Raw genomic sequence first — 15720 nt, forward strand, 5'->3', positions numbered from 1 at the left:
TAATGTTTGTATGTCTATATGTATAGACAGAGAGAGGTTTGTGTGCGTATGTGTATGTGTATACATATTAATGTGTATCTATGGATGTATTCAGATACATCCATAGATACTCATGCATATATGTGCACATAGACACACACATGCATACATGCTTAATTATACCCTTCTTGGGGGAGGAGTGGAGGAAGGGGGAGAAAAAGAACAAAGTAAAAAGTACACAGCAGAGAAGAAAATAAAATTTACAAGTAAGTAAAGAAAAATGGACAGCTCTGAACACAATTATTTATTATATAGGCTTTCTTGAAGTGGAAATTTATTGCTTGGTATTTTGAATTCTCTCTTATGTTCTGCTGTACACATGGCAGTTTTTTTCTTTTCTTATTTTGTATTTAAGTTTGTTGTTTTTTTCTTTTCTTACTTTGTGCTTAAGTTTAACATTTTTTAAATTTACAAAAAACAAAAAAGAAAATCCACTTAGAAGATGCCATAGTTCTTTTATTCTACTTTCTCCATCATTTTGTTGATTTCTGTATTTTCCATTTTGTTTATCTTTGTTAGACTTGTCCAAAATGGACAGTCTCCTCTCACTATTATGTTACTGTTTGTGTCTTTTTGTAGTTCAATTAATTTTGCCTTTGTGAATTTGAATGCTGAGGCATTTAGTACACATAAATTTATTATTGACATTGGTTTGTTGTCTATGATTCCTTTCAGAATAATGTAGTTTTCTTGTCTGGTCCTTTTTAATTTTTGAAAGTTTGTTTTTGCTTTGTCAGCATAAATTTAACTCTTGCCTTTTTGGATTCACTTAATAGATAGTAAATTTGTCTCCATCTCAGTTTTATTTCATGTGTCTGTTTTTAAAAACTATGTTTCTTGTAAACAATAGATTATAAGGTGGTTTTTTATATACAGTCTGTTGTTCCTTTTTTGCTTATTGGATTGTTTAATCCATTCACATTTTAAGTCATGGGAGTTATATTTGTGTTTTCCTCCATTTCCCCTAATATTAGTAGGGATTTTTAAAAATTATAGTTTTTTTTCACCTTTTCTGGTGTAAACACAGTTGTTTTACTTAGTTACTTTAGTTTAATCTATTGAAAGTGGCCCTATTTCCAGTGACTCTTTCCTTGTTACCCCTATTCTTTCCTTGATTCATTACCCTTTAAAATTTTTCTTATTAGTTCCCTTTTCTTTCCTGATTTTATCTTATTATTTAATTCTTTCCACTGACTTTTTCCATTTTAATCAAGTAGATTTTCTCTTCCTCCCCTTCAGCCAGTTTTATTCATCATTCACTAACTTTTAAACTTTCTTTTTTCCTTTTGTGTCCCTTTCCAGACAGGGTTTCTCTCACTCTCTTCATTGTCCATTCTCTCTTTCTACTCTAGACCCTCATCCTCTGGTTCATGTAATGAGCTAATCTCTCTCTTTTCTGTATTCCTAATGGAATCAGAACTTCCGTGGTGGGTGTTCATTCTGGGCTTTCCCTTTTAGGGAACTTGCCCCTCAGATTTCTCTTTTTCATTCTATCTTTCCTTCAGAATAATGCCAATTCCTGCAGGTGACAGAAAGGACATTGCCGCTACACACACACACACACACACACACACACACACACACACACACACACGCATTTTGATTCACCTTTACACAAGGCATTGTCAGGTTCTGTCCATAATGCCCCCAGGCTGACCTCTTCACTGTAATCTCCAAGAGACTTCCAGCTTCACCCATGTCCTTGTGTAGAAAGAAGTCTCTTACTTGTCTCTCAACTCTCACTCTATTGTTGATGTCCTTGGTTGCTGCATTCATTTGCACCTCCTGCATTTCTGTTATTTGGTGTGTTTGAGAAGCAAATGGTTTTCACACATGGTTTTCAAGAATGATTCTCATACCTTTTTATTACTGAATGTTCATCTTTTTTCATTTATAATTAAACTCACATTTTTAGGGTTGGTCACTCCTGAGGTCATCTTGAATTCTATTGCTCTTCAGAATACATTATTCCATTTCCTCCTGCATTTTCTAGTAGGTGCAGAATAGTTTTGTGTATTTGAATTTCCTTTCCAGGAGTATTTAAAGGTCTTTCCTCTGATTGTTTGCCAAACTTGTTTTAGAATTGAATTATCACATTTAACCATTTTATGTCTTGGAGTTTGCAACTTGCTTTCTTTTTTCTTCCTGGTGGTGATCCATGAATTCTTTCAATTGGTATTTTCATTTTCTGTTTTCAGTCGTTTTAGGCAGTTCTCTTAAATTATCCTACTTTATGGCATTGTAGTTTTTTTGTCCTATTGTGTTGTTTTAGGAGACTTATAAGCCTTAAGTTGTCTCTGCACATCCTGTCTTTGAGATTAGTATGTTTTACTTGGATAGTGAATATATTTTCTTTTAAGGTTATAGTTTTTTGCTTCTTTTCTTCTAGTTTGTCCTTCATTTCTATATATTTGCCCTCCCAATCTATTGTTCTCTCTTTTGTTTCTTTGGTGAGAATTGCCATGCCAGATTCCAGTTTTTCTATTCTGTTATTTTTGCTGCACAGGCCATAAATTTTGCTCCCATAGTTCTCATTTTTCTTTTAAACCACTCAAGAATAGTGTGTTGTGGTTCAGCTTTCTCCTCAAATTCCAAAAGGTCCTCTGTATCATCAAGTATTTGGATCATTTTCCTTTGTTTTGCAGTATTTATTCATGGATGCTTTAACTCCTGGAGGACATATTTGCTTTTGCTGTTTTCCCAGTTGATGTATATGTTTATGTTCAATGCCTTTGAGTTTTCTTCTTCCTGAGATCTTTGGTAATTTCAGTCTTTTTTCCCCTCTTATTTTCCCTTATTGTTCAGTTTTTAACTCCCTCTCCTCTGATTGTCATTTCCCAGGGGGCTGGATCTCAAAATGTCTCAGCCTTCTCTCAAACTGGGAGATTTATGGTTCATCAGCCTCAATTTCTGCCCCAAGTGACTTTTGCAAGGACTGAACTGGCCCCAGTTGGATGTTGAGTTCTTTCTCTTAGGCTAAATGGAATGTTGCACAGTTGGTCTTATTCTACCCAGCCCTTTTGTCCCTCCCTCTCCCTCAGTTTTCTGGTCAGGCACTGGCAGTTCAGAGACCTGCCTGATGCTATAAGATTGATTTCTGTAGTTGCATAGGTTCTGTAGACTCTTCAAGGCTCGGGGAGGAGATTGTGGGGTTGAGCTTTATTCCAAACCCAGATGTGTGTCCTGCCCCTTTTCCTCTGTTCCTCCATTTCTCTGCAGAAGTATTTTGCAGCACAGAATGCTGCTACTATAGCACTGTCTATCCAGCCCAAGCAAACACACTTCTACAACTGGAGCCCAAATCTCCACAGCTCTGGAAAGAGGGAGGGGAGACTGAGGTGTGAGGTTAGGTTTTGCTGCAAGCCATGTGTTAGGTCTCCGGGTTGCCTAGTGCATCCTTACTGCAGTAGTTTGGTGGAGAGTGGGGAAGCAGTGCTGAAATGAGCTCAGAGTAGGTGTCAGTTCCTGGTTTTTTATTTTATTTTATTGGGGGGGGGGGTAATTTTTAAAAAAATTTGTTTTACCTCTTTTAGATTCTGGGTGTCCAAGACCATTGGAAGTTGATTTTGCTTAATCTTTGGCACATAATCTTTATATTGGAAGGATGTAAGAAATGATGATCAGAGTAAATGTCTCCTCCATTTTGTTGATCCAGTAATCCAGAAGCCCAACATTGTTCCATTTTGTAATTATTGTTTTTCTAACTTTTGATTTCTTCAACCAGGAACTCCAGGTATGGAAACTCTCTCGAGTGATACAGAGCAGTAACTCATCCGTAACATTGCTTGGGACACTGAGAGGTTAAGTGATTTGACCATGGTCACAGAGTCAGTATGTATGTATAAGAGATAAGACATGAACCCAGGTCTATGCATTATACTACTTTGCCACACTATCACTTCTTATCTCTCCAAAATTTTTTATTGTTCCAACTGAAACAGCCATTTGGAGGCAAAGATAATGAGTTCCAGGCTGCATGGTATAGTGGGGAAAAATCTGAAATCCTGGGTTTGAATTCTTGCTCTGGTACATAGCTGTGTGGCCATAGGCAATCTATTTAAATTCCCTGAACTTCTGATCTGAGAAATGAGAATAATGATTCTTGTACTATCTTCCTCACCCTAACCCTCGCTTATTGTCATAAAGAGAGTGCCTTGTAAACTTTAAAACTGTGATTTTTCTTGGAAACTGAAAAAAAATTTCTCTTGAAGGCATTTCAGAGGATGAGGCCAGTACTAACTCAGCAAAGCCATGTAGTAAAGTCAACGTGGAAAGTCAACAATAACTCTGGTGAAGTACAATGGTTAATGTAGCTCCATACTGTCCAAGATCATTGTCATTTCTGGGGGAGAAGATGGAGGAGGACATACTTGGAAAAAGGGAATTTTCTGTTTAGAAGTATTGTGTAAGAACCAAAAAAAATTGATATACTCCATCCAATTAATGGATGATCTTCCATAGACATCATCTCCAGGGGTGACTGAAGGAGTACAGAATTGAAGTGGAGAGGCTAGTCAAGTTCACAAGCATTTATTAAGTGCCTGCAGTTTGCCAGGTACTGTGCTAAGTGCTGAGGATACAAAGAGGCAAAAACAGTCCCTGCTCTCAAGGAGCTTACAATCTAAGGAGGGAGACAACATGCAAACAAGATACATATACAAAGAAGATATATACAGGATAAACTGGAAATAATCAACAGAGGGAAGGCACTAGCATTAAGGGTGACCAGGAAAGGCTTCTTGCAGAAGGCAAGAAATTGCTGAGACTTAAAGAAAGCCAGGGTTAGACAGGACATAGCTAGAAACGTGGCAGCTCAAAAACGAAAAATTCTCATGCCAAAATGCAGTCGAGAAGAGATAGCACAATATAGAACAAGAAGAACACAAATTGCTGAAGCAGTTAGAACATCCCCAGGTCACCCCTAGAAGACCTGAATGAATGAATGAGCATTTATGAAGCACCTACTATATGCCTGACACTTCATGGCGTTTGCCCCCAAGGATTCTTTAAGGTCATATTTAAACCAGCATCCTGGAAATGGGGCACCTAGGAAGTTCATAAGGTAAAAAACATACCTAGTTTAATTAGAGTGGAGGTGAGATGAGCTATATTTAGTGTTTTTAAAGATTCTTTAGATTTTCGATTAGCTGAACTATGGAAACCAGATTCTGAAACATTCAGCGACTTACCCAAAGGCAAACAACTAGTAGGGAGCAGAGCTGAGACTCTTAAAGCTGGGTCTCCTGACTTCTAGTACAGTGTAACTAACCCAGGTTTCTGTCACCCCAGGCTAGTGATCTCTCTAATAGGAATGGTCTCCCTACAATGCCTAGATTGGGTTCCAACAATTCAAAAAAGCCCAAACCAACAAAACCTTACCAAGGCCATGGCACACGCTTTGGGGCACTAAAGCTGTGGGAAATAAAATTCTAAGGGGAATACCAAGAGACAGGTCCTAGCTCTTGTGATTGACAGACAACTCCCATTTGGAGCCGTAAACAGTTACCTCATAGAGCTCCCATTTATCTAGAGCCTTCAGCATTTGCATATTGTCTCCCGCATTAGGTGAATTCCTTGACTTTTTTTGTATCCTCCTCACTAAGCACAAGTCCTAATAAATTAACTAACTATAATAGGCCCCCTGACCCTCAAAGTACAAACTGAAGTCAGCAACCAGTCCTGGACTGAGTTAATCTTTGGCCCCTGGGGGAAATCAAAAGATCAAAATTAGAGCCAGAAAGGACCACAGAGATGATCTAATTCAAGCCTCTCATTTTACAGATTAAAAAACAAGCAAACAATTGAGATCCAGAGAGAATGTGACTTGCCCACAACAAAAGGTAGCAAAAGGCAGCTTTGGCATCTGAATTTGTTTTCTTTGACTCCAAATCCAATGTTTATCCTTTATACTTAGATGCCCAAGTAAGGACCCCCTCACATAATTGTTCAATGCTCTCTTTCTTTCCCTTCCCCTCTTTCTCCTTCCTCCCCCACCCCGCCAACCTTTGTCATTCCCTTTTCCTCTCCTTTCCTGTTTCCCTCCCTCCCTTTTTCTCTCTCCCTCTATATTCTCCCTTTCTCTTCTCTCTTTTTTCCCTTTCCTTCCTATTTCCCTCCCTCCTTTTTTGTCTCCCTTCCTCTGTATTCTCCTTCTCTCTCCCCCTCCCTCTTTTCCTCTCCCTTCCTAATTTTCTCTTTTCCTCACCCAACCCTTTTTCCATCTCTCCCTTTCCCAATCCCTCCACCCCCATACTCTCCAAGGTTGTACCTAGTTGCTGCAATTCTGATTGCACAACATGGGTTCTCCAATTCTTTCTCAGTCTCTCTTTTCTCCAGTCTCGTTTTCCTAATGAGCACCCTGTAGCTTTTCACTACTCAGCTCCTTGAGCCATATTCCCCCTACCTGACCCAGATTTAAAAAGTATCATCTTCCATTCTGCCTCCTCTCCCTTTACCATCTTCCTATACAGTACTAATGTGCATGTTAAGGGTGTTCCTACTTAGACTTGGAGGATCCCCATTAACTTCTATTACAATGCTGACAATATTTACAATGTTGACAACATTTAGGACCCATGTTTACATTTTTATAGGAAATACACTAGTCTTCTTTACAGGTGCAGTTCCTAAATTCACAATCACTTCTTGAAAGGAATATTTTGCCACAACCTTCACATGGAATAAAAAGCATCATTCCATAAACTTTTTACTTGCCTTTTCTAGGTTCACTGGAGCACCAGGGGGAGGTGCTATGCCAGAAGTTAATAAAATCAGGAGGCCAAAGATGTGGGTCTAATATTGAATTTCTAATGAAATTCCAGGTGAGAAAAATATACTAAGGCAATGATTTATCTTCATGGGAGTTATAAAATCACAGGACTTTACATTTGAAAAAGACTTTAAAGATTATCTGGCTCATCCTAGTCCTTTTATACATTAGAAAATAGAAGAGAGGAAATGATTTGTCCAAGGTCACCCTGTTATTAAATGGCAGCGCCAGGATGTGAACTCAGATAATATAACTTAAAATTCAGATTTCCGTCTACTGCACCAAGGCCATCTGAAATCTAACCTGGACTACTTTCCCAATCTTAATTCCTACTATAAAAACAAGATTAATCATGATAACTCACATTTACAGCACACTTTACTCTTATGAGGCTTACTACAACCTGTGAGGAGATACTAAGTTATTTTTATTACCCTCCATTTTCGGATGAAGAAACTGAGATTCACAGAATTTACGTGACTTGTCCAGTGTTCATACAGCTAATGTTGGAGGAAGACCATCAGACCTGGAGTAAGGAAGACAAATTCAAATTTGATTTCGTATACTTACTAGCTGTGTGACTGTGGGCAAATCACTTAATCTCTGTTTGCCTCAGGGATACTAAGAGCACCTATTATTGATGCGAGGCTTAAATGAGAATAATTATAAAGCTCTTAGCACATAATAAGAGCTATATCAATGTTAGCTATTACAATTTAACTTATGTTCTCTTGATTTTAAGCCCAGGCACTAGGTACCTACAACCTAGAAGCACCTAGGTGGCATAGTGGATGGAATGCCAGGGCTGGAATCAGGAAGACCTGAGTTCAAATCCAGCCTCAGAAATTTACTAGTTGTGTGACCCTGAACAAGCCACTTTTAACCTCTGGCTGCCTCTGCATCTTCAACTGTAAAATGAAGGCAAAAATAGCACCTACATGCGGGGTTATTGTGAGGATCAAACAAGATAATATTGTAAAAGTACTTGGCACAAACCCTACCGCATAGTGCATCATCATCAGTGTTTGTTTCCTTTCTTTCCTACAACCTGGGTTCTATGCCCAGATCCATTATCAACTGGGAGGTGACCTTGGGCAAGTCACTAAATATTTTTAGATCTCCTTTTGCCTTATCTATCAAATATGAGGGTTGGATCACTTGATCCCTAAGGTCATCCTGTTAAGGGAGACACCAGGAAGGGTTCAAGTCTTGTGATTTCATGGGTAGAGGCTGATGGTGAGGGAACCCTCCACCCTCAGTAAAAATTAGCACCTCTACTGGGATACAAGTCTTAGGGAGTTGCCTGGGGCACCATATATATTTTATTTTTTATTCTAAAATTTCTTCTTTGAAATGATAAATCCAGTGATTCATTCTCTTAATCTAACATCTATCATCTTTGTAGAAGATTTTTGGTTTAAAAAAAAAAAGCAAAACACCAACCTGGTGTCAGGCTTTAGACTTGAGAGTCAGAAGACCAAGGTTACAATTCTGCCTTTCCTACATTTGCCTTTGGGCAAATTACTTCAGTTACTTCATCTGTGAAAGAGGCTGAACCAGATGATCACCATGGACCCTTCCAGTTCCCAAAGCTCTATCTGAATAGAACATGCTTTGGTTTTGCTCCTGCCAATTCTTTTTTCCTGAAATGTCTACTGGATTGTACCATTTATGATCATTTTTATTTCATCTAGTTTATGTCTTATTACATTATAAGCTTGAGTATGAGACAATTTTTCATTCACTTTATGCCTTCAACAATGCCTAACACCATATGATTTGCTTATTAAATGTCGAATTATTTTCTCCAACTGTTCATCCTACTCTAACTTAGCTTTCTCCAAAATGGTACTCTATACCCAAAATATTTTTTCGAGACTCTAGAAGTGTTTGTGTGGTGGAAGGAGCACTTGATTCAAATTGCTTCTGACTCTAACTGTGCAATCCTGGTGTAAACCTTTCTTTCCCAAAAATGGGGATAATGTCTATGATACACTAGACCTCACCAGGGTTGTTACATATGCTCCCCCACTGAGAGACTTTATGTAAAAGCACTAGCAAACCTTAGAGCATTATATAAGCGTCAGCTCTTATCTCCTGAAATCTGCTTCCTACAAAGCCTCCACAGACTGACTGGAGGACTGACAAGCTTTATCCTCTTCAGTTCAGTCTGGACAAGGAACTGCCTAATCCCAATTCTAATTATGTCATGTTTAATGTATCTCAGTGATCAGCTCTGTGGTACCTTTATAGCCATATTATCAACCTGATGGTTTATTTAACTGCCCTGAGGCCTCTTAGCAAATCAATTTATAATTTGCGTCTTTATCAATGTGCATTTTCCCTCCCACACAACCATGTCCTCTCTTCCCGAGCAAATCACAAAAGGGATTAAAAATTTTATCATGATCAGTTCAGAACTAAGAAAGTGGTAAAGACTGGAGCCGTTAGTTAAAAGACTACATTGTGGTACTATATTCATTCAACAAACATTTGTTAAGTATATGCTAAGAGCCCAGTTTAGGCATGTGGGAAATACAAAGTATAGATAAGAATTGAGGCCTATTACCTACTGGAAGGGGGTTACAGATTAGAAACAACCATTCTGTAACTTTGTAGACAGTCTTCTCTGAGCTGTTTTCCCTTTTCTGAAAATAAACATAAGAAAATCTGTCTTCCTTCCATCAAAGCATTTTGAGTAAATGCAGTATAACATAGTAGAAAGGCCATTTAATTTGGAGTCCCTGGATCTGGGTTTAAATCCCAAACTCAAAAGATTATTTCTTGTATGCCCTTGGGCAAGTCAGTCATTCTGGGCCTAAATTTCTTAATTCATGTATAAAATGAGGGAGAGGGACTGGATCAGGGTGAGGACCTTGAAGAAGCTCTATGAACCTGGCATCCATTAACTTCTAAAAAATATTTAACTATATTTTAATTGATTTCCTTTGTAAGCCTATGTATTTCATTTCATGCATTTATTCTGAGATGGGTCCCATAGGCTTCACCAGACTGCAAAAGGGGTCTAAGATAAGATTAGATGATCTCCAAGGTATCTAAGATCTAAGTAAGAGCTTAAGTAATATACATGGTAGAGCTCTGTAAACTGTAAAGTGTTATTCAAAAATAAGGTGAGACTGTGACCTTCCAGAGAACAGGGTAGAGGTCTACCGACCTTTTTCTGTAGGATACCAAGCACACCACCACAGAATTATGAGTTTGATAAGCATTGACTGGTGCTGATGATCTTATGTTCCCAAGGAGGAGTAACATTGATAGGAGAATATATTTTCCCTCCAACTCATACCATAGTTGTGGTGGCCTCCATCCCACCTACCTCCTTGGATAGAAATAAAACTCAAAATACAAACACATTTGTTAAAATTATTTCCTACAATGGAATGTACAAAAGTCAAGGTGACCATCATAGTTACTGTAAATAGTTCTGTGGGAGCCATGGATACTGGTGCCTTCTCCGGCAGCTGAGACCTGGGCCTTCCCATCACACCATGGCTCATATCACTCAATCCATTCATACCATTTTATTGTGTTTATTTGACAACTTATATACATATGTACAAAATCCCTACCGTTAGGATACTTTCTCTTTTTTTTTTCCATTTTCATTTTGATTTACAAAAAAAATGGGACAACAAAATAACTTAGGTCACTAATACTGTACAAAAATAAAACTGATTAAACAGTTGTCAAGATTGGTATTTTACAGTGTTATAGATCATTCATCTGTAGTGAAAGAAACAGTCTATCCAGAACGATGAGTACTGTGCTAAATCTATCTGCAAATTGACAACTAATTGGTTTTCTGTAATTATAAGCTACCAAGTATAGTTCTCAAAAGAAGCATGATGTAAGCCATACCTTTGAGCCACAGCATCTTTCCACCATGAGGAAGGGCTTTTCCCCCTCTAATCAAGGAGAGGAGTTATCACTAAAACTACTGTTTTCCCAGAATAACAACTACATACAGAATTATTAGATAAAACTTTTTTTCTTCCTTTTTAACACCTGCAACAGTCTTTCAAAAATTCAGTTGGTTAAAAAAGTAAACAAAAATTACTATCCTGAATTTGGATTTTTAATAAGTTAAATCCATGATCTTTTTAATATAAAAAGTAATTACTTCATAGTTTTAGTGTTCAATGAACTCTAGTAATCCTATTTGATCTATATCAAGATATAGTCATTCTAATCAGGATGCTGGTTCCTGTCTGTGAATTTTAAAACAGGATTTATCACAAAGAATAAAAAGTAGCCTTGAGTTTACCCGGTTTGTCATGGTAACAGGTAAGAGAATATCAAATGTGTGTTTTACAACTTGAAAAGGTAAGTAGCAACTTTAGGGAGGATGGGGGAGGGAAATAAATTGTGCATCTTATTTTAACAAGTGCTACATTTGTCCACAGAAGTGCTAGACAGAAGCCACAAGTAGACTTTTAGAAAGATTGTCTTGATTTACTTGGCTTTTTTTTCTTTTCCCAAATTTCCTTCTGGGGGAGGGAGGAAGATGAGGTTTGGGAAGTTAGTGAATTGCTAGGCAACCACCAACTCCCTGAGTCACCAAAGGCCACGTGCAGATTGTCAGCGAGCACAGTCGTTCTAGGAGTTCAGCAGGAAACAGGCGACAGGCCTATTTCATATGGAAGAACAAATGTCCCTAAAACTCAGTTTGGACACAGAAATGAAAGTTTGGTTTTAAAATAAGTGTTTCAAAAAGCTGAAACAGAGGTAGAAAGTGTTCATTATTTTCCTGACATGCTTTCCCTGGGGAAAATTCATTCCTATTTTTTTTTTTAATTCCTTGGACTATTCCAAGTCCCAAAATGTTAAAAAGCAGTTCTCCTTACAGAATTACAAAGACAAGCAAGTGCCTTCGATGCTCCACCTCTCTGGGAGCCTCATGTTGCCGCTGCTTCTGCATTAGAAGCAGGCTTCTGTCAGGTAAAATAATGTGTTCACTACAGGCATGCACCCTAATTTTACATGACAAGCTCTATAAACATGTATAAGTTAGAGTGTGTACCTTAGCTCCCTGTTTTAAAGATCTGATCACAAAATGCTCAGAAAGTTTTATTTCTGAAAAAAAAAAATGTAAACATTTCCCCACTGTCGCTTCTATTTTTCCTCCTTTGAGGTGTCTCTTTTAATCTGAAAATGCAGTTAATTTTTTTTTCTGGCCACTTAGCTTTAAAGGCCAAAAGTGCAGTTTTTAGGCCCGTGCTCTATTGTTGACATGGTGGTTTTTCAGTCTTTGTAGACACCTACATTCAGTACAAGGTGTGTAGTGGTGAAATCTATGCCGTAAAAAACATGGCGATATGTTTTCAGGGTGGTACAGTAATTCAATTGCCTATGTCCTCTAAAAGAGGCTGCTACGTAGGGTGCTCTCTGAAATCACTTTAGCAATTTTCATCGACATTACCTGCGGAGTATATATCTCTTTCTAGATCTCAGCTCAATTATCCCTTCTTTTTTGTTTTTGTAACTCTTGCTCCTGTGAGTGGGGGTTTTACATGAACATGGTAAGAAGAGACCTTTAACCCACCAGCAGGTTTCAAGATGTAGCTGCTGCCAGGCACCCATTCAAACACAACACAATAGAGGAAAAGCCCTGCCCATCCGTGGCATTATGGTACAGTAAGATGATGTGAACAGAAAGGTTAGGAAACCCTGACCAAATTAGTAGAGTTAAATTCAAATCTGAGCTGCTTGCATACCAGTGATCCCATCTTGATCACAATTTCCTAGCCTGTACTTGGCAACAAATGACACAGATCTACCTAAGCAAGTTTATAACATGATGCCAAAAGGGATCTTGGATCTCCACTTTAAAAGTATGTGCTTAACTTACTCGACTTTTGTAACAGCAAATAAAAGTACAACCTAGGTTCAAAAGAGAAGAATTCCTATAAAGAAGGTTGTAAAGGGGGTTGAACTTAGCCGTAACCTAGGAGAGAAAGGTTTGTCTTTAGTGGAAGTTGAATGTCTGCATACCCACCGCCTAGGAGTCGTCTGTTTTCAAGTCCTTTGAGGGGTGATCATGCTGTAGTAGATGTGATCTTGCTTCCGAAAGAGAAGGCTGTGCTACCCATTTTTATTTCCTAAATTAACGTGATTCAGAGAGTGGTTTTTGCTAAGGAAATTTAAGCACACTCAGCGTATACATCAAAAAAGGAAAACAAAAAACAAAATTCCAAGAGAGATAGCGAGCATAATGGCCCTGGGATCACCATGTGATAACCTCAGGTCGACTCACCCAGTCAAACATATGTACACCAGTGTTTTGATTCCTTAAATTACTACCCCTTTCCCCTTAGCCCACCCCCTCAATCCCTTCCTTCCCCTCCCCCCTCCCCCCAATGCATCTGCTCTCCCTCCTTAATCTGAGATGGTTTAAGACTGTTGACTCTGCAACCTCAGGTACATGTGCTTAAAAAAATGCAAGGAGAGAAACCTCTGAATGTCGACTGTACAGCAGTTGCCTTCCTGTGCTGAAAAGTGGGCCACCTCTGGGGCTTGGGTTTGTGTTTTGTTTTTCATTGTCTGTTTGCCTCTGAGGGTCTTTTTTCTTTCTTTCTTTCTTTTTGTCTTTTTCTGCTGTCCTGATCTCCCCTGGGACATCCAGGGTCTCACAAAGGATGTGCAAGGGCCTTTTTAGATCGCTTGATCATACTGGGGTGGAACTCAGTGTGACGCCGGGCATGCTTGGTCAGATGGTCACTCCTCATGAAGCGCTTTTCACACAGCGGACACCGGAACTGCTTTTCGCCGGTGTGGGTTCTGTAGTGGCGGGTCAGCTCATCTGATCGGGAAAACTTTTTAAGGCAGTCCGGCCACGTGCAAGGAAAGGGTCGTTCACCTAGGAGAAGGGAATCAAGACAGTATGAATTAAAAATATATATATATAAATATACATATATATATTTTAAAAGTCACAGGATCATAGACTTAGAGTTGGAAGGGACCTTAGTGGTCATCTAGTCCAATCTCCTCATTTACAGATGAGGAAACTGAGGTAAACAGCGGTTAAGTGACTTGCCCAAGTCACTTAGGTAGTAAGCATCAGAGGCAGCATATAAATCCAGATTTTCTGACTCCAGAGTAAAGTATTCTTTCCCCTGTACCATACTGCCTTCCATAAATCCATGTGTGTGTGCTCAATGCCATGGTTAATAGCATTAACTTGGGAGCAATGATATATAATGTACCTTATATTCCTATATCATTTTACTGATGACAAAAGGCTTTTTACAAGTTAGTGCTTTCAAAGAGATTCTCTCATTTGAACCTCATAACAGCTCTCAGGTAGGGAGGGCCATTATAATTATTTCCACTTTACAGAGGGGAAAACTAAGGCTCACGCTACTTGGCTGAGGCCAGGCAGAAAGTGGTAGAATTAGAGCTCTAATCTGACATAGTCCCTTTATATTTTTTCTAGATTCCTGAAGCTTCATAAAATTTTTCAGGGAGTAATTATATTCTATGCAAATGAAATTGTTATTTAGCACTTTTCCCTGGTCACACAGTACCTTGGAGATCAGAATAACTCCTTTTTTTTCTTCATATTGAGTGGGGTACATATTAGTCAGTAGTTTCTTGGTTTTTTTTTTTTTTTGGTCTTTGTCTTTGTTGGTTTGTTTCATTTTATTGCTAACAAGAGCCTAAAATTGCAGTCCTATTCACATTTCACATAGAATCTTCAGGTTGGAACAGACCTTATGGGTCATCTAGTCCAATCTATCACCTACTGCAGGAATCCTTCCTCCAATATAATAATAACAGCCAGCATTTCTATAGTGCCTTATGGTTTGTAAAGTACTTTACAAATATTATATCTTTTATCCTCACAACTATCCTGGGGAGTAGGTGTGATTATCATCTCTATTTTACAGATAAGTAAACTAAGATAGAGGTTAAATGCCATTCCCAGGATCACAGAGTTAGGTAATGTTTGAGGCTTCATTTGATTGAACTCAAGTCTTTTAGACTCCAGATCAAGCACTGTATCCACCATACCACCAAGCTGCCCAACTAGGTATGTATCTACCAAATGGTCCTCACCCTGTGATGGAACAGTTGCCAGGGAATGAGGACTGCACAACTTATTGTGGCAGTCCATCAACTGGCAGCCTGTTCAACTGTTAGAAAGTTCTTTCTTATAATGACTCAAAATCTCCCTTGCTGTACCTTGTACTCATTGGTCCTAGTTTTGTCTCCTAAAGCAGCACAAGGAGGATCTATTTTCCCCCCTTCCATGTGACAGCCCTTTTAAAGATTTTCAGTTTCATTCTCCCCTTAATTTTGCACACTTTTGGGTCAATACTCCTAGTTCCTTCAGCTATTCCCTATCAAACTTAATTTCCAGACCCTTCTTTCGCTAGCTGCCTTCCTCTGGGTACGACATGGTTTGTCATGGTCCCTCTTAAAAATGTTCTATCCAGAATAGAAAACAATGTCCCTGAAGTGATCTGACCAGCAGAGACTGTTAAACTCCAGCCTTAGGGAGAGGGAGTGAAAATGGGGGTATTTGTGAGGCCAAAGGAACTTAATATAAGGTAAATCTGCGCCCCCCTCCCCTTTTATAGGGACTTCTTCCCATCTGCCTGTCTACTCCTCATGCCTTTCCAAACATGGTCAACAGTGCTGCTGTTGGGAGATTTTGCATACATAGACCCTTCTTCTCCACTGAACTTCCTAGAGGCTCCTTTGGTAGGTGCAAGGAGTGACTATTTTTCTCACTCCCATCCTCACCTTCCTGGAGCCCAGAGAGACTCACAGAGGCTGGGAGCTGTCCAGCGTGGTGCATCTGAGACATCCAAAAATTATTCATTCTTTTTCCTCAGATTCTCTAACCTGTGCCAATGAGATGCAGAAATAAGGATAATAATAATAAT

The 15720-nt window shown here is 38.8% G+C and overlaps 1 protein-coding gene across 1 annotated transcript in view; it reads right to left on the reverse strand.

Annotated features, from left to right (window-relative positions):
• Window positions 1–4553: 4553 nt before the first annotated feature.
• Window positions 4554–15720, reverse strand: part of KLF9 (KLF transcription factor 9) — a 32603-nt gene continuing 21436 nt past the window's right edge. The window contains exon 2 of the mRNA XM_072611391.1: window positions 4554–13685. Within this exon, the coding sequence (XP_072467492.1) occupies window positions 13456–13685 (230 nt within the window). The 3' untranslated portion in view covers window positions 4554–13455. The remainder of the gene's footprint in view (window positions 13686–15720) is intronic.

The sequence above is a fragment of the Notamacropus eugenii genome, chromosome 1 (genome assembly GCF_028372415.1).
Source record: "Notamacropus eugenii isolate mMacEug1 chromosome 1, mMacEug1.pri_v2, whole genome shotgun sequence".
In the NCBI taxonomy this organism is placed as follows: Eukaryota; Metazoa; Chordata; class Mammalia; order Diprotodontia; family Macropodidae; genus Notamacropus; species Notamacropus eugenii.